This window comes from Malaclemys terrapin, chromosome 2 (assembly GCF_027887155.1).
Source record: "Malaclemys terrapin pileata isolate rMalTer1 chromosome 2, rMalTer1.hap1, whole genome shotgun sequence".
Taxonomy (NCBI): Eukaryota; Metazoa; Chordata; order Testudines; family Emydidae; genus Malaclemys; species Malaclemys terrapin.
Genome location: NC_071506.1, coordinates 63192528 through 63215388, shown reverse-complemented (window position 1 = coordinate 63215388; position 22861 = coordinate 63192528). Strand labels below are relative to the sequence as shown.

Sequence of the window (22861 nt, the reverse complement as noted above, 5' to 3'; positions counted from 1 at the left end):
CATTGTATTGATACCATTACAGAAATAGTATTACTAGGATTTCCATTGTTCAATAATTGGCCTCTTATGATTTATAATGGTTCAGTTAATACCTGCTTGAACAGAAAATATTCAAACCATTCCAATAATCTTGTATTTGAACACTGTCAGACTGAAAATTAGCTGAAGACTTAGGGTACGTCTATACTTACCTCTGGGTCCGGCGGTAAGCAATCGATCTTCTGGGTTCCATTTATCGTGTCTTGTCTAGACGCGATAAATCAATCCTGGATCGATCCCGGAAGTGCTCGCCGTCAACGCCGGTACTCCTGCTCCGCGAGAGGAGTACGCGGAGTCGACGGGGGAGCCTGCCTGCCGCGTCTGGACCCGCGGTAAGTTCGAACTAAGGTACTTCAACTTCAGCTACGTTATTCACATAGCTGAAGTTGTGTATCTTAGTTCGAAGTGGGGGGTTAGTGTGGACCAGGCCTTACTAACAAAAGGTAATGTTAAACAGCGGAGTATTGAGTTACAAGGAGCTGTCTAGTTTTGCTGCAGACTCTGCTATGTCTCCATTTAGTTAATATTTTCACTAATGGTCTAGGGAAAAAAGAGACCCAGCATACTAATGAAATTGACAGATAATTAGTTAAATTGGGAGGAACTGTAAACAACAATTAAGATAGAAAATTAACACAGAGGGAGCTAGAAATGTTATGAATATTGGTAATTGACAAAGTAAGATTCAGCTTAGAAAAATACAAAGCTATACACACTAGGATAGGGAAATTAATAGTTTTGATTCCAAATTGTCTGGGACAACATGTAATTCTATGAGCAAGTTAGTGATAGAAAGGTAAGGGAAGTGTCATTTGATTAGTAGTTATCTACAGACTCATAATTTCAATGATGCTACCCTCTGTATTGTGGCAGGAGGGGACTCACTGCCTTCCACCTCCATCTCCAAATCCTCCAGTCACTGGGAATATTGATAATGGGTTGCGTTGAGTATCATTCAAAAGCCCTTTCTCCCATGAACACAATGGTACCAAAACGTAACAAACCTAGAACAATTATGCAGATATGAATTCAAGGAAATATTCAAAAATCAACTTTTTAAATTATACTTTAAGAAAGGCATGTCAAACATATAACCCTCACAAAGTAGAATTGTGGCCCTTGACTGACAATACTGTATGATCAGTTAATGATCAGAACAAGATACCTGATTAATTTTTTTAATGTTACAGACTACTATAAATCAAGTTGATTTGCCATCATTGGCAAAAGAAAGAAGCAGTTCAATGGTATTGATAATCTGCTTTGTTTACTGTGCCAAAAGAGTTATGAGGCACTGGTTAAGATGCCAGCATCCAGCCAGAAATTGCTGGAATCCATCCACAAATGGTATGCATATAGTTACATAACATAATTAATTACAATCTCAAAGTAATTTATTACAAAAGCCTTGTTTTTACTTTGGTCTTGATCATTTTTAGGCATCAATGGGGAGACGAAAGCGTACCGACTAGTAGCTGAATCTTTGGAGGATACTCTGGAGGACTTGGTTAAACACAACGCTCTGAGTTATCTTACGTGCTATAAGAAGTGCACCCATAAACTGAATTTGGCAAGGTTGGAAATGAAGTACATTGAGCATTAGGAAGAAGTTGAATGGGCCAGGAAAAGTGCCAGCTGTGGGAGACTTGACTTGTACTGGGTGACTGGGTCCCATCGCATGCATTTTGAGAAGAACACCTGCTTCTTCTGTGGTAAGCTGGAAACCTGAAGGTATCCATTAAGCACAGTTTCAATACATGAAACTGGTGAGAAACTATGAAGCAGTCACTCTTATTAAGAACATTGCATGGAAAGTAAAGTGGGTACATTGACCCAAAAGACCCACAGGTATAGGCCATTGCATACCACATCGAGCCCCACTCCAAGAATGTGATGCATCAAAAGGTAAAAGCAACAGAAACAATTACTGATTTTACTATGCAAACTGTGCGACTCATTTGGAGTTCATAAATTGCCTCACAGAGGCTCTAATGGTTGGGAAAGTGGTAGTGATGGCTGATGCAGAGGATAAGTACAGGAAAATATGTGCTTTGAAAGGGATTGAAGAGGAACAAATGCTTAGCAGAAAGGCTCTTAAAACATTTATTGAAGATTAACTGTGGGATAGGGACATAATTTGTATCAGTCCTATCCACAGAAAGGAATCTCAGCACATATCCTTAAAAGATGCAAAAGACATGGTGCTATAAAAACCAGAAGAAAGTGCTGATATCAACAATAAATTGTAGACACTGTGTGCAGCTACTAAATTTTTATGGAAAAGGATTTTGTCCCAGAACACATGGGAGTTTCAGGCATACATAGCTAATGCCAAACCTGAAAAAATGACTCCATGTGATCTGTTCTACTTCTTTAAGAGGTGTATCTGTGGTCGCAGTGACTTCAGCAGCAGCAAATCTGACAGTAAACAAGTGGAACACCAGGCTGCCATTTTATCGCAAAGCCTCATGTACAAGTGCTTGAGTGAAAGGTAGGTTTTCATCACCTACACGACAACTGTGTGACATACGTGTGATCTATCACTACTATTGGCTGTTGGTTTAGCAATTCATTCCAAAATCCATAGCAAATTCCTCATGTAGCTTATGCACATCAGCCACTCCTCCACTGACTACAACAAAGTACTCCACTTGGAAACTGCAATTGCTAATGAGGTTCTTCATTGCATGGAACTGAAAGAAGAGTTTTATCTTCCCCAGACCTAATCAAAGGTAGGTTTATATTTTGTGCTCCCAATAACTTAAATTTCCTTGAAGACACAGCATGCTACGGTTATGGTCTACTATCAGAAGCATATTAATGAGGACCAGTCCCAGTCCCAGTCTCAAGTGCAAAGAACCAATCCTTGAAGGAGCTTTCTGACTCCCTTACTTTCCTACCAATGGCCAGAAATTCTGAAGCCAAGAAGTCCAGTTTTCCATGAAGTTCCAGTTAAAGTGACTATAGTAGAGCTTTCTACATTCACTAATCTTGACCTCACTTGGTTATGGTGGGATGCACTCCGGAGGCAAAAATCCATGAGTATGGCTTCAGATGAAGAACGAGAAGACATATCCTCAAGTGATCTGGACCCCCAGGACATACCATGTTTTCAGGGTAAATGTACATTCCAACATGGTCAGCCTTTAACTTGGCACTAAATGAAGTACCAGACTGAATGACCCGTGTATGCATACTGCCAGTCATACCTGCTAGCCCCACTGATAACTCAGTTCTCTCAGAAAAATTAATATCAATAACGGGTGTGTTTATCAAGACGGCAAATCATCGAGCAGTGGGATGGCTCTGTGAGTGCATCCAAAACTACCCTCCTCTACCAAGAATCAATGGATCTGGGAGGAAGGACTGCTCACACCAGTTATGTGTGAAATAGCATGCACTTCTGAATCAGTCCTTCAGATAAATGCTCGTGTGCAAATACCAGGAGCTCACCACCCTACAAATGTTTGGCCAGCAGCCTGCCTTGTTTGGAAATATGCAAGTGCAGAGCAAATGAGGATTAGTGTGACAATGTGTCTAGCAGTAGAACCCTAGATGGAGTTGACACTGATGATGACTTTGATGAATAAATGTTTTCAGTCCTACATGTCAAGGATAACTTTTCTAGGATTACCAAAGATAAATGTCTTTTATGTGAGCAATGCATCCCCAGGTTAACGTATAATTTTTAAAAATGTTGATTTTTATACATTTTCTCAAATATATATCAACATAATTGATTTAGGTGTGTCACATTTGGTACCATTGTGTTCATGGGAGAAAGAGCTTTCAAATGATACCCAACTTGGCCCATTTCCAACAGCACTATACTATCAAAATTTCCACCAATAGGAGGTCCTGGAGCTTGGAGTTGCAATGGTGGGGGCCATCGAGTTCCCCCTGCCATCCTGCAGAGGGTGACACCATTGAAATTATGATTCTGTAGATTTTTACAACTCAAATGACATCTCCCTTACTTTTCTGTCACTAACTTGCCCACAGAATGTGCTTTTAGTATATTGTGCTCCCAGACTATATATAATGTTTAGCACTAAACCCCGACAGCTTACCTGGTCTTAACATGGAGTTGTGGGTGCTCAGCATTTTTGAAAATCAAGCCTTAAATGTAGTCACAAAAATAATTCTGGGAGGCGTCAAATGCAGTTTGTGGTAAAAAGATACATGGACTCAAAAGTGGATGCATTCAAGAACTCTTTACTTGGGCACATACCTGATTTGCATTCACATCTGGTTATATATGTAGTTAAATTGAGCATGTGCAATTTTATGGGTGCAACTGAGTGGACCTATTTTAAATAGGCTCATTACTGTACAGCCCAAAGTAGCAGAGCCATAGTTTTATGGTTAAGGAATGGTCTTGTGGCTAAACTAGACAAGTAGGTGTCAGGAGAATTATATTCTATTCCTGGCCCTGACACAGACTTTTGGTATGGTCTAAGATAAAATGCTTATTCTGGTGAATGCTACTTGCCTACCTCCTAGAGATGTTGTAAGAATAAATTCATTAATGTTTGTTAAGTGCTCTGAGACCCTTGGATGGAAAGTGCATTTAAGAGCAAAGTATCAAATTCTAACCCACAGAAAACCAGAGGTTTATATTGAACATAGGCTGGAAAATGTGTTGAACTGAAATTTTTATTTTGTTTCTTGAAAAATGACATTTCAAAATTTTGAATTTTTGAGATCATAAATTTAATTCCACCCCCTTTTCCTTTTTTTCCACTGGAAGCAAAAAAATAATCATTGTCAAGATTTCCCTCTCAACACACACTTTCTTCTCTCTTTTTTCATTCTGTAACTTTTCAAAACCAAAAACCAAAATTCAACCAAAACAAAAATTCAATTCAAATTCAAATGAAATAAAATTTTCATTATATTTTGTTTTGAAATTTTCTGTTGAAAACTTAAAAATTCTAACAAAAAAAATTGTGAGTGAATATTTCTTATGGGGATAAAAGAGCTTTTTTGACCAGCTCTAAGTCGTAGCACAATGGGGCCATGATCCTGATTTGTGCCTATCAACACTGCCACAACACAAATCTTCTTCATATAGCTGATGTAAAGGTAGAGCAACAACTATAAGTTTACTTTTAGATGGTTAAGCCAGATAATTATGTCTGGAGTAGCAGAGTGTATTGCTGTGATGCCTCTTTGTTTTTGTGAATCGGGCATTGAATTGTTATATGTTCCCTGGTCTGTTCTGGGTTGCACACCAGAGAGTCTTTAATTTTCCATTTGTGCAGCAAGTATCTGCATCTGCCATGGTTTGTGTGGATGTGGTTTGGATTGCCCATGAGCTTCGTGGGAGATAAAAGCCAGGGATCTTCTGTGCCAGGTCTTTCATGGGGTGTCTATCTGTGGCTTCTTGTGAACTCCATTTGGCTTTCCAAGTTTCATCAGGGTTGAAGTTGCATTGTTGAAAGTTAAATACCTGGGTCCAAAAGGGCTTACACGACTTCAAGCAGTGGTGAGGGATGTTGTTAAGGTCCTGGTGGATGGGAAAATGTTCATGTTCCATCCATTCACCATGATGGTGCAACCCTTTGGGAATTCCGGAGGATCGTGGAAAATAAACATCTCCATATCCACCAAGACCTTAACAACACAAATAATAAATAATAAGTTGAGGTGAAAGCAGAATACTTCTTGGCCTGGTGCATTGGTACAAAGTAGCTGGGCAGCTATCCCTCTGCCATGGCTACTACCACAACCCATGTTCAGCACCTAACAGGATGGAACCCTATATGATCAAATCTTTGAAGCTACCAAATCAGTTCTGCAAGGATGCAAAAAAATGAGTGTGTGTGAGAAAATCAACTTGCCCACACACATCACAGGACTTGCTTATGCATTTTTTCACATGCCCATTTGAAACTGTAGGCCAGTTCTCAAGTGATAACTGTGTTTTGATCTTAGTTTTTTGCAAGCCTGTCTAATCTCTGGGAGTTTACTCTGTGTGGCAGCTTTTACAATCTTGGATGATATCTGAGGGGTATCTGTGTGGCACCTGTCACAAGCTGCAAACTGACTGTGTGGAACCTTTTTTACAGTGTGTCAGTTCTAGTACCATGTGATATCTGCAAATGGGCTGTGCCATATAGTATCTCAACTCTGACCTAGAGAAGATGCTGCACAGAACTCAGTTATTTTATAGCTATTTGAATATATAGTGGTGTACTTTGCAGTTCTATTTCACTTTTAGGTAGGCAACTCCATGCTCTAGCTGTCCCTGAGCCTCTGACTCTGAGATGTTGACACTGGAGAACAGGGGCTGGATCTCTCAATATTTACCATTCTGTTCATTTCCTCTAAAGCACCTGGAATTGGCCACAGTTGGAAGACAGGATACTGGGCTAAATGGACCATAGGGCTGACCCAGTAGGGCTGTTCTTATGTTCTTATCAGCTTGGCAGAACTTGATTTTTATTTTATAATTTTGACTGATAATGTTGATGTTTGGTCTTAAGCATTTTTTAAATGTTTATCAATTTAATTTTTCACAGTTGTGGAAAGTAATGGTGGTGGTGGGCTCAGACAATTATTTAATGAAAGTTGACACTGAGGTATAAAAAGGTAAAGCTTTATAAGCCATTAAAACACTAACTGTTAACATCACTAACAGGATCATCACTTGCCTCTTGCGAACCATCTGACCCCCACCCCCGGTCGAGTGTGATCCTGCTGTTTCTTAGTTTTTGGAACAAGGTGGTACCCACCTCTCATGAGCACCCTCCTACCCCAGCCAATGGTTTCTTAAGCAGGTCTTCAGTGACTCAGCCCTCCGGTTGAGTCACACATGCTGTCTCTAGATGGAACAGAATGAACGAACGCCTTCTGAGGTATACAGTCTTTACCTTGTGCCAAGGCTTCCTTCTTGGAGACACTGTCCTCTATAACAGTCCAACAGGGCCCATCGCAGTACCCTCCATTGGTGTATCCTTTTTGGCAACCTCCCCCCCAGGCTCAGTCTTTAACCAGACCGACAGGGCCCATCGCAGTACTCTCCCTTGTTCTGGCTAGGTTCTGGGTTCAGTCCCTGCTCGATCCCTGAAGATCTCCTAAGAGCTCCTTCTTTGTTCTCCCTCCTATCTTTAGTCTTCAGCAGCCCACCAGGGGCTCAGCCCTGCCTGCACTGAACTGTCCATGGTCCTGCTGCTCTTCCTCCCAGCAAGAAACCTGGTCCTCTCTCTTCCAGCTTCAGGTAGCAACTGACTACTCTGTCTCTGCTGCTTCTTTTTATATGGCCCTCCTCGCCCCTGATTCACCACTCCAGCAGTCTCTCTGATTGGCTGCTTCCCCTACAGCCACTCTAGGCCACCTGGAGGACTTCTCTGCTCTTTTCTGGAGCGGAGTCAGGTAGGGCCAGCAGGGAGCCTCCGATCCCAGTCCACCCTGTCACAATCACACATCAAAGTATGCAAAAGCCTGGCCTGGAGTGTCAGCTGCTGGATCTGGAGCCCAAACTGCACTTTGTTCAGCATTACGAACATTTCAGAGTTACGGACAACCTCCATTCCCGAGGTATCCGTAACTCTGAGGTTCTACTGTATGTGTACTTTGAGTTGGCAGCTGAACTTAGAAATTAACAAAAGAACTTCCGGAGAAGATCTGAGATGAATGGGGAGAACATTGCTGGATAAATGGAGAGTTCTACTGCATAACACCACCTATCTTTATATACTGCACGCTAAAAGGCAGCAACACAGCTAATTGGAGTGTGGCTGGAAATGTGAAGGTAAAGGCAGATAACAGCTAGATCCATGGATGGTAAGGAGAGGAATAGATAAAGTTTGTAGTAACACCGCAAGCACACTGCTAAATCGATAGAGGTTGCCACAGAGGTCACTATAGGGAGAGAAGCCAGATGGTGGATGGTTGTGCAGGGGGAGAAGTAGCAAAATAATTCATCATAACATAAATTATGTAAAAATTAAAATATGTGGGATAATGTTAACTCTTTATATACATTTGTGATTAAAATGTATAAAAGTGGCAGATATGTAGAGTATGATAATCGTATGTACTTCTTGATTTATCAAAGTGTCTTTATAAAGTGGCATTTCCTTATTCCTAAATATTTGGTTTTATGGGGCTGATTATGCATTAATTCATCATCTCTGATCAGATTTAGACTGCTAGCAAAAATACCCTGAGGCTTGACAGACACTATTTCATATCTCAAGCAATATCACACCATTTTCCAAATTAGGTCAACAGTGAAACAACAAAGGGATTGACTTCACTGTCCATCTTCCTCTCAAATCACAGCACCAGTTTTGTTAAAGAATGCTAATATACTTATCATTAGCTCAGTTCTGCAGGATGCTGAGCATAGAATGCCATTTGCTTCTATTGACAACTTTCTAGGAAGCACTCAGTACCTTGCAGAGCTGAATCCTCCATATACAGCTCAATAAATTCTTTATCATGCACTTTGGAAGTCAATGAGAGTTTTGTCATTGGTTTCAACAAGTGCAGGATCAGACCTTAATAACAGATGCAAAAGAGAAGGACTTAAGCTGGGGCATTGTTTTTCTACCTTGCTGAACCTCTTTCTCAAGCTATGTGCTTCTGTATTTGTCCAAGGATACCCTCTGCCTCAGAATTCCCATTATCTTTAACAGGTTACCAGGATGTTCGTATACATTCATATGAGATATACATGCCCTTTTAGCTTCTCTCTCTCTCCCTAAATCCCTCCCTCCCTCCCTCACATTCCCTATTTGGGAGAATGAGGAGCTGTTCATAGGTGATTAAGTTTACTTCTTTGCCCTATGAGTATACTGTGCTAGAATACAGAGTAGCACCTTTATAGCCAGATTTTGTAAAATCCTTCTTATTACAGTCAGTACAAGAATGCTCTTTACAACCCTTATATCTAAAGTTCCAAAGTAATAGGATTAAAATGTCAACACATTGACACTAATCTGTGTATTAACATGTTACCTTGCTCTTGCCAGTTATGTAATAAGCCTATAACACATATTTCTTGGAATTTAGTTCTCATTCCACCCTCCCCATGTTTTCCACAGAAAGTCTTCTGCAGAAAGCATTATAAAGTGTAGTTCTCAAGAGTAAATTATTCGTAAGATAAATACCGTTGGTGAATTACTTCTGATAACACTGAGTCAAAATAATTTGTTGAGCTGTTGTTCAATCTCATCCTTTTGTACTTGGCAAAAGAAAGAGGTTTAAAAAAGACCAGCTGCCCTACTTTTTGTTGATGGTGGCTGGCAGGACAGCTCATGGGTTGCTGTGTGTGTGTCAAAGCTGCAGGATTAGATATCTGATACAAAATTTTGGTACTTGAAAACAACAAATGAAAAAGATGTAGTGCAAAGAACATGCCACAGATAATCATTTGCAGCCTCCAAAGAGCTTGCCTATGTCCATAAAAATTAGGGGATACCTGCTGGTGGCAGTCGATCCAGATCCTCAGTTATGCTTATCAGAATTTATGGGGTAACAGCAGACAGCAGGCTAATGTGTTGGAAGCATTAGGCATTCTTTATTATGCTGAAGTGTGAACAAAGGAAGTTTTAAATTTTTTCCCCAATGATGATGCACTAAATTATGCTGCCTTAGGTTGCGTAGGTTCAGCTTATGTTCTTAACAATGGAAATTGATCAGTTCAATTATAACATAATGGACAACCTCACTTGTCTTGCTGCAGCAGATTGCTCTAGAGGGGATTCTCTCTTTCTTCCTGCTGGGAGGTGGGAGTGCCAACTGTTTCTCCCCTGCCCTCCTGAATTGCCTCAGAAGGGACAAGCCTGGCTGCCTATGGAGAGGGAGGAAGAGCTGCAGGGAGGCAGAGAGGGAGAACGGGAGATGAGGAAGGTTGAAGTTAGAAATGTACTACTCCCTAGCTGGTTTGTCCTTAAATCAAAGAGCTGCAGCAGTGCTGCCAGAGTGTTGTAGCAATGCTTTCATTTACACAGGGGAAGGAGGCCCAGAGGGCATCCGCTGACCTTTCTGCCCCTCATATCCTAAGCTAAATAAACCATGAGACTGAAAGCTGAGGGATGGTGTTACTTTACTGTAAACAGGAAGCACTTGGAAGTTGTTGGTTTTATGGAGAAATAGCTAGTGATTAAATGTCAGACAGGTTTCTCCTTTCAGCCAAATGGAATGAGAAGCTAGGTGGTCAGGTTTATTGTTGGGCTATGTCTGAGTTCTGATGGCAGCAGCACATGGGGGTGAACTGCAGTGCAGTTGGTGGGATCCCATTCTGCCCTACACAGGAAGAGAGGACGCTAGCTCTGTTACAGGCATGGGGAAGGTGAGGGGGTGCTCACATGCTTTCAGGGCCTTTCCCATCACATTTGTTTCCAGAAATATCCCTCCCCCCCCCCCCGGGTCCCTGCTCTGCTTTCCCCCCTGGGTTTGGGGAAACCAAGTGGCTCCCCTCCCTACTTTCCCCTGTTCCATGAAGCAGGATCTCTGCAGAATCCAGGTAGAGAGGTTTCTGTGGAATGTAAAAGAAGAGGAGAGGCAGATTCCCTACTGCTGTGGATGCTAATATGGAGGGTGACACAGTGTGCATCATTTTTATTATAAATGTTCAATGTTTCACTTTATACCTAGGAGAGAGCTTGTTGATCTAAGATTCAGGTTTAGCAAACCTCGACCCGCTGGAACCACAAGCTTACATCTCAGCTGGGTTGGTCTCCACCCTGCATCCTCCTCAGGCACTATGCCATTTACTTTAAGCCTTTCAGTGGATACATTAAAACCAAGCTTTTGAATAGACATTAAAAATTCCTTGGCATAGTTCATAAGGCTAGAAGTTTGGCCCATGTTCTTGGCCAAAACTGACCTGTTTCTATTCTCCACCCCCTATACTATGGTCTGATTCAGAGCGCGGTGAAATCAATAGATTCTCATTGTCTTCAGTAGGATTTTGATTAGGCCCCTATTGTGCAAAGAACTGTGCACTAGCTAGATGCCCTCCCTGCACTCAGTATGGGTGTTCGTTTTGGTGGCAAGTTATGTGTATACTCTAAAGCACAATTTCTTAGTGTTTTTAAAGCTCAATGACTTTATTGGGTCCTTATAACGTGCAAAATATGCTAATTAAAGAACAAAAATCATCTACTACTTAGGAGACTTTAGAATATAACTAAATGAATGGATACAATATAATGAACAGATATATACTGGATTTTGGATTAAGGCCATATAATCTGTAAATTATTATTACACAGCAAACATATTTTAACAGGTTTTCTCCTTTATCTTCATCTTTTTACATGAACACTATTGTACATAAAAATATAGGGAACTTTTAAGATCCTTTAACCCATAACCTATCTCTTATGTCTTCCTTTGCTGTGCATGTGCTGGCATTTAAATAAAACAACCAAGGGAGTCTTAAATGCCGTTATATGCACATTCATTCCAGTTATTTGTGGGACTGTATAGGTCAACCATCCAAGAGGCTCAATCTTAGTGTTTTGGGATCAGTTACGGCTTCATTGGAGGGTTGAAATTCAATCTTAAATCACTGCTCTGTGACGAATTGGCAATTTGGGTTTTTATTACAATAGTTGGCTTGTTCCTTGTCCGGGCTACTCATGGACTGTAACTGCATTTTTATAGTGTCTATTTGGTACAGCTGTAGTAGTCAGGCTTTGGTATATTATACTGGCACATGCAGTGTTCTAGGGTGCAAGATCGTTTGATGCAGCTCTCATGTCATTGAGATCAAGGGGCATTAGGAAACAAATAGTAACAGATTCTCTCTTCTGCACTGGTTGGTGTGATTCTAAAATAATTTACTATCAACTTTCTGGTCCTGGTCCTGAAGTCCTGATTTCAGTGGGAGTTTTGCCTGAGCTAAGAGTGAAAGATCAGGCCCAATATGTTGAATGTGCAGAATTTTTTCTTTATAAAAGTCATCATTATAAGGCTGCACTGACATCACCAAGGTAGCTGCAAACTTTTTGAAGTCCACGTAATTCAGAAAATGTCATGCTTCTAAGAACAGCCTTATAGAAAGATCAATATTTTAGAATATATGGCACTTTATTTTGTGTTTGCTTAATAGTATGTAAAGCAGTGCTATAAAAACAGTGAGTATTTATCAAAATATAATGAAAAATACATGTTAAGAATTAGGTCCCTTTCAGTCTCATATAATTATTCTTGCAAAGCCAAACTTTCAAAAGAGCTCAATTCCTGTTTAGACAGCCCAATAAGGCCAGATTGGCATCCAGAAGCTCCCATTATGACATATATGCTGGCTCCAATCGTGGGTGTTGAGGCCTTTGAAAATATGTCTCTTAAGGGTCTGTCATTGGTTTATATTTGCAGCAGGTTATGAATTAAGAGTGTTAAGAGTACACAAAAGCATGAAATGACTAGTCTCATAAGAGAAATGATTCACAAAGCATCCTGGTAGCCATAGAGAAAGAAAACGTAATGTATTTGCTGAAACTTGCACGGCTATAATATATGCAGAAATATCTCTCCTTTATAATATCTGTTTATTAAAAGAACATGGGTAATACCGTAAATAAGTGTCTGGTTAGATGTTGGCATGAATGTAATTTTCTCTAGACAAAGCTTGATACAGTGTTGTGGGGTATTTTTAATAACTGAATATTTAAGCTCTAAGTGCATATTACTTTCTAGCTTTGTACCTCTTTCTTAGGTTATTATGTTCTCAAATAATTGTTTCTGTGAATGAAATAACCTAAATAACAAACATTGTGCGGTAATGATGAGATGCGGTATGCTAATTTTCCAGGTCTTCCTAATGAGGTCCATATTTATTTCACCATAAGTACAATATTTGTAACATCTTTAGCACACATATAGTATATACTGTAACATTATGGCTGTACCTACTTCCTTCAACAATTATTTCAGAGAAGAGGTTGGAAGATGGACCATTGCCCAATTCCTGAGATTTCCCCTAAGAGAGCTTTGCTAGTTGAGCTCTGAGCAAAAAGCATTACATTAGAATCACAGAATCTCTTTTAAAAAAACTAATACATTTATTGTATTATATCTGCTTTTCTCTTTCACTGTTTCTGTGTTCTGGCCTCCACTAACCTTTGTCATTGCTCTTTGTACCAAGTTCTTTCAGCAAGAATGTCATGTATTTCTTTTGTATTCTATGTTACCCACAGTCCCTTACACCCACTCAAGTGACAGCCAATTACCCATTTGACCGGCAGTGCAAAGTCACTTTTGATATGATACTACCAGTTTCCTTTTCTTTAACAATAACTTGTCCGAAGACGAGTGATTTTTCTTGTGTCCAGTGCAGCTGAACTTACTGCAAACAATAGCGATTTAGTTAGAACCACATAATGCTCTCTGAATCTCAATAACCTTCATGCCACATTATTTAATGATTTTGTTTAGTTGGTTATTATAAGGGACAGACCTTTTCAAAATCACCCAGAAGTTAATACTTCACTTGGACAAGCTAGTTTAGCAGTCAGACCATTCAACTACCACTGAATATCCTATTGGAGTTTCTCATACTTTGGATCCAAATGTTCTTTGCTCCATCTATACTTCACATTGTCCTGTATACTGTGCGTCTCATCAAAGTCAAGCACACTAGTAACATTCTAAAGGTGAAGTAGGAGAATAGAATATGTACTCAAAACGTGTTTTGCACTTCCTTTGACGTTGCTCAGTCTCTGACTCAACTAATTTTTGTTGTATCTCTGGCTTTGGTTGTTTGCGCTGCATTTTAAGGATTCTGAATTTTAAATATTGGATAAGCCAAACATTTTTTACTCGGTTACAGCGGCTTTAAACAAGAAAAAGGTGGCTCTGGCACTGTAACCTAAACATTTAGCTTCACTAGTGCACTAGCACAGAGGGGGAAGCAGCAGAGCAAACACTGTTGTGAATGCTCTGTGGTTCTGAGAGGCAAAAGGCTAACATAGAAAGTAGATGGGATCTTCCATCAATGTCTGCAACCCAGCAATCACAGGAAATGAATAACATGGAGTACATATCATACATTTCCCCTTTGTTGATGGCCTTATTACCAGATTGGTCTGCCATGGTGGAACTCAGGTTTGAATTACAAGGAGGCCAGGTGAACTGCATGGGATTTTATTTTAGCTCTGATGGCTGCAGAATACAGTACTGCCTAAAAGCGGGTTGAGCATGAATCTTGTAAGACTCCCCTTTTCTAGTGAGCCATGTGTGATAACAAGTTGTGAGCATCCGCCCTTGTGGCAGGATCTGGTAGTTCTTAAATGACAGAGTAAATCTAGAGGGAGAAAGGGAAGCAGATAGTTTTGTTGCTGTTTCTGGAAAAACCTATTTTTTTACAACCACTGGCATTCAAGTACTACAAGGAGTAGTGCCTTAGAAAAACCCCTGTTACTAATAATTATTATTAATAATAATCATCATCATCATCCAATACTGATTCTCATTCTCTCCATTCTATTGTTTTAGACAAGTTCCAGAATTGTACCTGAAATTTAAACTCTCTGGCCTGTACTTTCATGGGGGAGGGCTGTTCATTTGTTTTTTATTTTGTTTTGTTATGTTTTGTTTTGTTTTAAGACTGGGGAACCATAAAACATAGTTGCGAAAGGTCATAGATTTTGAATATTTTAATGGAGTCTTACAACTATTTTTATTTCAAAAAAGCTTTTGACACCACATGTCGATGTAGTTGTAATTAATTAACTTTACTCTTTCTTGGTAGATTTTGAGTATGGTGCATAGATTGCTGCTGAAAGCAAGCATCCTAGAAATAAAATGTATACATTTTTAAATATTATGCATTGTTTCTACATAAACAGCTAAGTGGTTTTGTAATTTCAAATATAGAAAAGATAATACATTTCCAGTATTATAAACCCAATAATGTGCAATACATCAGGGCCACAGATGTTTTTAAATAGTGCCATTTTAGTTTGGTATTATGAAAGTAAACATTTTATTGTAAGGCTTTATGAAGTATCCTTCTTTAAATGCAAAATCTTTCAATTTGGCACTTTCCATTCTGAAGGGTGTAGAACTTGTAATAACTGGTCTCAAACTAGTGTGCCCTTTATAATAAGGGTCTTCTCTTTATAATGTAAAATTGAGTGTTATCCCTGAGATTGAGGACAGAAAAGGAAATTGAATTTTCACACTCATTTTGAAAAGTTGACTTCCTAAGTCTGCTGTGGTGGCTCATCACCCAGACAAGCTCCGATTTGTATTTGGAAAGTATAATAGGACTGAACAATTATTGGAGGACTGTGCTCCATAGGGGGTTAGCTGTTGGTGCTTACAGTCAGGCATGTGGTCTGATTACATTTTGTAGTTCTCATATATCCTTCCTTACTGCTGTCTGACCCCTTATTTTGCATCATCATAAGCAAGATATGTGGTTACTGAAAATTCCTCCCCACTAACATTGCAAGTGAAGTAAGGTTTCTCTGAGGTGGTTCATCTCATCAAACCAAGCAAGACTCTGAATTAATATAAACCCAATCTCTTTCTGGTTTTCAACACAGAAAATGGAATGGGTTTGGCAGAGGCCAGAGGAAAATGACTGAGCACTATTGAGCAATATTATTGCAGCACAGGTTTGCAGCCAATCAGTACCCTTTCAGTGCACTTTGTAGGAAGAAGGATACAGGAAAAGGTAAGACAGACTTAATGAAACATAGAAGAAAAAATCCAGTCAAAAATAGGACTCATTTTTATTAATAGATTTTGTATAATCCCACTATGGTGTTCTGCTGCTAGTCCCTCTGATATCTCCATTCACTGCAGTAGTGCCCTTTTCATCATAGGAGTGGACCTTCCATCCTTATAACTACTATAATGGAACACTGGTAACTAAAGAACACAAAGATTTGCATAAAGCAACAGAGGGTCCTGTGGCATCTTTAAGACTAACAGAAGTATTGGGAGCATAATCTTTCGTGGGTAAGAACCTCACTTCTTCAGATGCAAGATTTGCATAGTCATTCACAAACAGAGCAGGTGGGAAATGTAGTTTATCATCTGTGAATTTTTGAAGAAAGTAATTTTTAAGTTTTCATCAATATTTTTCACTAACTTTTTTTCTGGTTTTCATTACCTGAGAACTGAAAAATTTTGGTTTTCAAAAACTGAACACCACAAAGTTTTTCTTTTTGATTCCCAAAAACTGGGGAAAAAAATCAGGGTTTTGTAATTTCAGATTTTTGATGAAAGCAGAAATTTTCTTGTGAAAATTTCTATTTAGCAGAAGGGCATTTATCAGCAAAAATATTTTGGTGACTTGTCAACTAGCTTATAAGCATATGGCTCCAAATTCCTCCTTATAACTTTTCTTTACCTACCAGTCCTTACTACCCGGCATGGATTAGGTTGATGGTCACCTGTGACCACTAAAACTACTACTTATGCAAACCCACTTGTTCCTACTGTTACCATATCCTCGTACTTACTTCCCCCCCATTTGTCTGCTTATTCACATGTACCTTATTGTTTAAATTCAAGCTGTGAGCTTTCTGGAGCAGGGATTGTCTGGATGAGTTGCTTGTACTGTATTTAAAGGTTTAATCTCTGTTTGGGAATTACTTTAGGTGCTACCACAATAGAAATTATAATAGTAGCTACTGTATCTTTTTTAGTGCACTTGGTGCATTTGAACTAGAAATGCTGTCCTTCTGTTACCATTAGTGTTGTTATTGTTATTAGTTATTTGTTTTAGGTAATGCCCACAGTGTGCTATGGAGTTTCCAAATGCACAAAGAAGGTTTTATAACCTAGAAGAGGGTAGATTTTTGAAACAGCACAATAGTACTACCCATCCCTTTCCTCTCAAGCTTTCTGTAGATCTTCACCAGTAATGCATTCTATGGTTTTCAGGGATAGTAACAAATAATTTAATGAATAGGAGAAAACAGCCCAACAAATGATGGTCAGGTGAGTTGCTATGTTCAGGAATTTGGCCTTTACACGTCTATGGCTAATAGGAGGCAACTAAGTGTGGAAAATAGATACAGAGTTTAAAGCAGATAGAACCAGGAGGCATTCACACCCCAACAGCCAAGCAGAATAGGGAGTTATAGGAGTCAGTTGCTCCCCACATGCCAAGCTAAAGAGATGGGTGGGAGTTCTCCATCTGGCTTACTAGAGAAGGGAATTCTACATGCCCTTCCTGCTCCCTCTTCTTACCAATCTATTGTGAGTGTAATTGTCACCTATCCATATTGAGCCAGGTGCTCAGTGGATGTAAGTCCCATGTGGCTCTATTGACTTTAAAGGCACACAACAATCACACCAGCTGAGGATCCAACCTTTAATCATTTAATTATTTTAGATGTAACATATTAACCAAGCTGTATATAGAGGCCCAGATCCACAAAGGTGCGTAGGTAACTAAGTCCACGTTTTAGGCATCATTGCAATCCACAAACCTCTGCTCAGTTGCTGCCTAACCTGTAGGAGCCTAAAGTTACTTGGCACCTAAATTTTCACTGAAAAAGTTTTCTAGGCACCTAACTTTTCTGCCTATGAGCAAGTGCACTGCTGCCACACTTTAGGCATCTGGATGCCTATCTCCTGCCTAACTCCCAGTGCTTCCATGAACCAGGGAAAGATAGGGGGAGGAGCACCTATCTCATCCACAGGGCTCAATCCAATAGGTGTGTTCAGAGGCTGCCTGCTGGTTCAGGTCCTATTCAAAATCTGGCCAGAGAAGGAGTGGTGTTGCCACCCGTCTTATAGTGAATAACCCATGGGGTTGGAGCACTCATGTGGGATGTAGGAGACCAGCTTTCAATTCCCCCTTCTGCTTCCTGGTGAGAGAGGATTTGAATAGGGATCTCCTATACCTCTAAGGAGCATACTTTAACCAACGAACTATGAAATGTTCTGATGTTCGGGCTCCCTCAATCTCTTATAGGGTGACCAGACAGCAAATGTGAAAAATTGGGATGGGGGTGGGGTGTAATAGGAGGCTATATAAGAAAAAGACCCAAAAATCAGGAACTGTCCCTATAAAATTGGGGACATCTGTTCACCCTAATCTCTTACTGAAACTGTTCCACTTTGGAGAAATACTTAGTCATTGGAGCAGAGTGATTGGACTCTGGGTCTTCTAATCATCAGACTATAGAGTCATTATTTCTCCATTATTTCTCTGAAGTGAAACAGCTTCTACAGGTAAGAATGAGGAAGCCCCCACATCAGATTGTCCCATAGCTCAGTGGCTAGAGCACTCTCCTGAGAGCTGTGGGCGATGCCTATTCAGATTTTTCTCCCTCTGAGCCAGGGAGGTGGGGGGGAATTGAACCTGGATGTCTCATATCCTGGCTGAGTGCTCTGACCGGAGGGCTAAAAGTTAAAGTGGTCACCTCCTCTTCCAGCCATTTTGTGCAAAGTGAGACAGGCACCTAACTTTCTCACAAGAAATGGCTTATGCACCTAAGCTGCCTGACTCCAGGAGAAGAATTCCTGGTTGGGGATCTCTAGCAGAAATAGGGGCCTCTCTGCAACCTCCTGGACTTAGGAGCCTATCTCTATGATCTTCCAGTGGCTAGTTTAGACAGTTCCCAAACTAGTATGCTAGCTTTTGTGGATTGCATTCTTAGGCCCCTCTCTTTCCCCATTCATTACATAGGAAACTTAGGCACCTAACTGAGGCATTATGGATTACAGTATTGTTCCTGAGTATAACCTAAAAGTTATGCTCAGTGTGGCAGCACCTAAGTTCCTTTGTGGATCCAGGCCAGAAAGATGAGATCTTCCTAACAGGTACAACTGGCTGAATTTTAAAGAGAACGGGCCAGATTCACTCTCAGCTAAACATGTTCCAAGCCTATAAATGAATACGGTCCATTATGTGTAAAATAAAATGTTTTAACTAAATGATATACCCACATGTGATACTGATTTGGTTGGTATTCATAGGGCTGTACACCCTCCATCTGCCTAAGTATCAATATTTTAAGTGCATATTTTGGTAAATTTTAGGGTATGTAACAATATAAATAAAATCAAGTGTAACAAATTCTGGCATGCATAGAAATTCCGTCATGGGATTTTGTTTAAATGCTCAAAAATGTTTTGCTACATCTGGAAAAATATTGAACCAGATTTAACCCTCAACAAGTGCATTGCCAGAAAAGCTGATTTTAGTATCTTTACAGCAATTTTTGGACTGTCAAGAGTGAGTGCTGGAAAGTCAAAATACTAACATTGCTGCAAAGGTGTTTAAAAACTGTATTCGCAAAGGAGGGGGCGAGGGGGAGGTTTCTAGTCCAGACTTTTTGCTAGCAAAGATCATGGTTTTAAATGTATAGTAGCATCTGGATGGCCCAGTCTTGATATGGATGCCATTGGGTTCTACAAAAATATAGGGTGAAATTCTATACTGCTCCTGTAAGAGGCACAGCACAGAACTTGCAGCCTGTGAGGAGGGGAGGAGAGGAGGGGAGATAAGGTAGTATGCCGAAGTGATCTCTGGCATAACTTAGATAGCCCTGAAGGGCTAACAGTGTTACATCAATTTGTTCCCAGCTGCCTCTGGGCAACAGTGCTGCCCACAGCCTCCACAGCACTACATGCTGTGGCCCTGCCACTACCACAGCCTTCCTGTCCCGTATGCTAGGGCTTGAGACGAGGTCCTTGGAGCACAGCCAGCTTCCTCAGTTCCTATACCAGGGAAATTCTCCCCTAGCTGGATTTGGGGCTTTTAGAGCCAATCTGCGCTGCTCTGACCTTTTTACACAGTGTAAATAGGCCAAAGAGTGGGTAAGAATCTCACCCATAGCGAGAGACCAAGCATCTTACAATATAATTAAGACTAGATGCAACAAAATGAAGGAAATAGGGGAGGGAGGATGATGATAACCGTGAGGGAAACGCGATGACATTATCTATACTGATAGCTGTTTGAAACAATTTTTGTATTTAAATAAATAAATATCATCAAACGTTCTCCCAGCAGACCAGGACAAATTAATTCTGGATGAGAATTTACCAGTCTTTGTTTATCTGCTAAGCTGTGAGACAATACTGAAACCAGCCGGGGGGCAATGTAACTAGAAATATTTTTATGTGCCCCATCATTAAAATAATTGGTATATGAGTTAAGCAAAAATATTCAGTTATCAGTTCAGCACCCAGAATTGCAACCTCCACAGAACTCCAATCAAAGTCAATCTGGTAGAGTCTGATGCAATGACATAAAAATAACAAATATTCTGACTAACCCCAAATTAAACTGTTAATATCTTGTTATGTGTTTCCTTACAGCTGGCTGCATTAGAGAGGCAGATCTTTGACTTTCTTGGCTTCCAGTGGGCTCCTATTCTTGGCAATTTTCTACAAATAATAATTGTCATATTGGGTTTGTTTGGAACCATCCAATTTAGGCCTCGATACATAGTTGTGGTAAGTCTCTCTTATTGACTTTGTGTTCATAGTAGGCTTTAAAACAGGAGTCGGCAACGTTTCAGAAGTGGTGTGCCGAGTCTTCATTTATTCACTCTAATTTAAGGTTTCGTGTGCCCATAATACATTGCAACATTTTTAGAAGGTCTCTTTCTGTAAGTCTATAATATATAACTAAACTATTTTTATATGTAAAATAAACAAACATTTAAAAAAAAACTTAAGAAGCTTCATTTAAAATTAAATTAAAATGCAGAGGCCCCTGGACTGGTGGCCAGGACCCAGGCAGTGTGAGTGCCACTGAAAATCAGCTCGTGTGCTGCCTTTGGCACGCGTGCCATAGGTTGCCTACCCCTGCTTTAAAACCTCTTAAATTACAAAACATATATTTTATGCTTGAAAACATATGAATGATCCTTTCTGCATTATCTTTTAAGGTCTCCAGTTATCCATCATTTTGAAACTTATGGCCCAGTAAATGAGATCTTTTTGAGGTATAGAAAATTATCCAGGGCAGTAGGTTTCAGAGGGGTAGCCATGTTAGTCTGTATCAGCAAAAACAACGAAGAGTCCTTGTGGTACCTTAGAGACTAACAAATTTATGTGGGCATAAGCTTTCGTGGGCTAAAACCCATTTCACCTGATGAATGAATGAATGAATGAATGAAAAAAATGTCTACTGGGGAAAATCATTAGACAAATGCTTTAAAAGCTTCCGTTTTTTCTAATCAACTGTTGATTCCTGTAATTTTGTGGGGGTTTTTTGTTTTGTTGTTGTTGTTTTTTTTAAGAAGTAAGTGGTCTCCCCTGAGAAAAAACTGGTCTGAATGTAATATCTGATGAACTGGGTTTTAGCTCACTAATGCTTATGACAGTGGTTCCCAAACTTTAACAACCTGTGAACCCCTTTCACTAAAATGTCAAGTCTCGTGAACCCCCTCCTAAAAAATGAATATTTCCAGAGATTTTCTCCTTTACCTGAGTATAAATTATAAAAGCAGTGAACTTGGAAATATAAAATTTGTTTTTAGACAATCTTATTATACACTATTTATTATTAATTATTATTTATCATTACAGTATTTTTATTACATTATGAAAACGGCAACACTCTTCCAAGATCTCACTTTCGTAGCTTGTATCACTTTGAATAAGCCTGTTATAAGACAAGGCTCCTATGTTTCATCAAGGAGTATCAGATGTGAAACAACATGAAGGTATTTAAGAAGTCAACTCAAAGAGTTCCTCCTACACAAGCATTCAGTCCAGGCAAACAACGCATGTTACAACAAAGCTTAAACTTGTTCTTCATAATAATTTTAAAAACAATACTAGCTGCCTATTTAATTTTAAAAACAGCAAAAAATATCCACCACTCTTTCCATTTCTTATAAAGAGTCTTGAAGTTTAAATCTCCTTAGTGTGATAGATATGCTTGCTTTGATTTTCTTAGCTCTTGGAAGTCCAGAGGCTCCGTGCTGCTGGCCCCTTGTTGCCCGGGGTCCCTAGGGACAGCTCTCTCTGCCATTAGGGAATTTTTTCCCGAGAACCCCCTGTAACATTTCGTGAACCCCCAGGAGTTAAAAAAACCCAGTTTGGGAACGACTGGCTTATGTTAGTCTCTAAGGTGCCACAAGGATTCCTCATTGCTTTATCCAGGATAGTTAACCTGTAGAACTTACTGCCAAAAATATAATTAGGCTTGGCAGAATTCAATTCTTTTTTTTTTTATAATTTCAAAGGATAATATCTGTGTTTATTTTTAAGCATTTTGTTTTTTATTGATTAAAATGTTCACCGTTATGCAAAATATGGGGTTTAAGCATTTATTTAATTTTTTGCAATTACAGGAAATTATGCATGGGCAGACTATGGGGGAGTGAGACAACAATTATTTAATGACAGTAGACATTGAGATTAAAAAAGGTAAAGCATTATAGCCATTAAAACACAAATTGTCAACATCACATGTCAAAATATCCAAAGTAAATATCCTTAAATCAAACTCTAATAAGTTCTCAGGCAGCACTTTTCTTTCTTTGCCTACCTGTACATTTTGATTATTATTGATAGACGTATTTTTTCATCGGTCTGTGCGTTTATGGTGGAATTGACGTTTACCAACATTTACTAATCAATATCTAGTCCTTCCATGCCTAAACACAATTAAGGCCAACATCTTCATAGGATTCAAAAAAGGGATTAAACATTTATATGGATAATGAGAATATCCACAGTTAGACTAGACAGAAAAAAAAAACTGAGGGATATAAATTGTCATACTTTTAACCATAAGCCAACCTGTAACTGACAGGAATTGGGGGAAAAAATTATTTATGGGCTAGTTATTCCACAACTGTCCAATATATAGTTTCACCTTTCTGTTAAACAACTAGTACTGATGACTCTTGGATCCAAGATATTAGACTAGATG

The 22861-nt window shown here is 39.5% G+C and overlaps 1 protein-coding gene across 3 annotated transcripts in view; it reads left to right on the top strand.

Annotated features, from left to right (window-relative positions):
- NKAIN3 (sodium/potassium transporting ATPase interacting 3) overlaps positions 1 to 22861 on the top strand; it is a 512187-nt gene that overhangs the window by 217447 nt on the left and 271879 nt on the right. For all 3 annotated transcript variants that reach the window (XM_054021124.1, XM_054021123.1, XM_054021122.1), the window contains exon 2: positions 20290 to 20427. In XM_054021124.1, coding sequence (XP_053877099.1) covers positions 20290 to 20427 — 138 coding nt within the window. The remainder of the gene's footprint in view (positions 1 to 20289; positions 20428 to 22861) is intronic.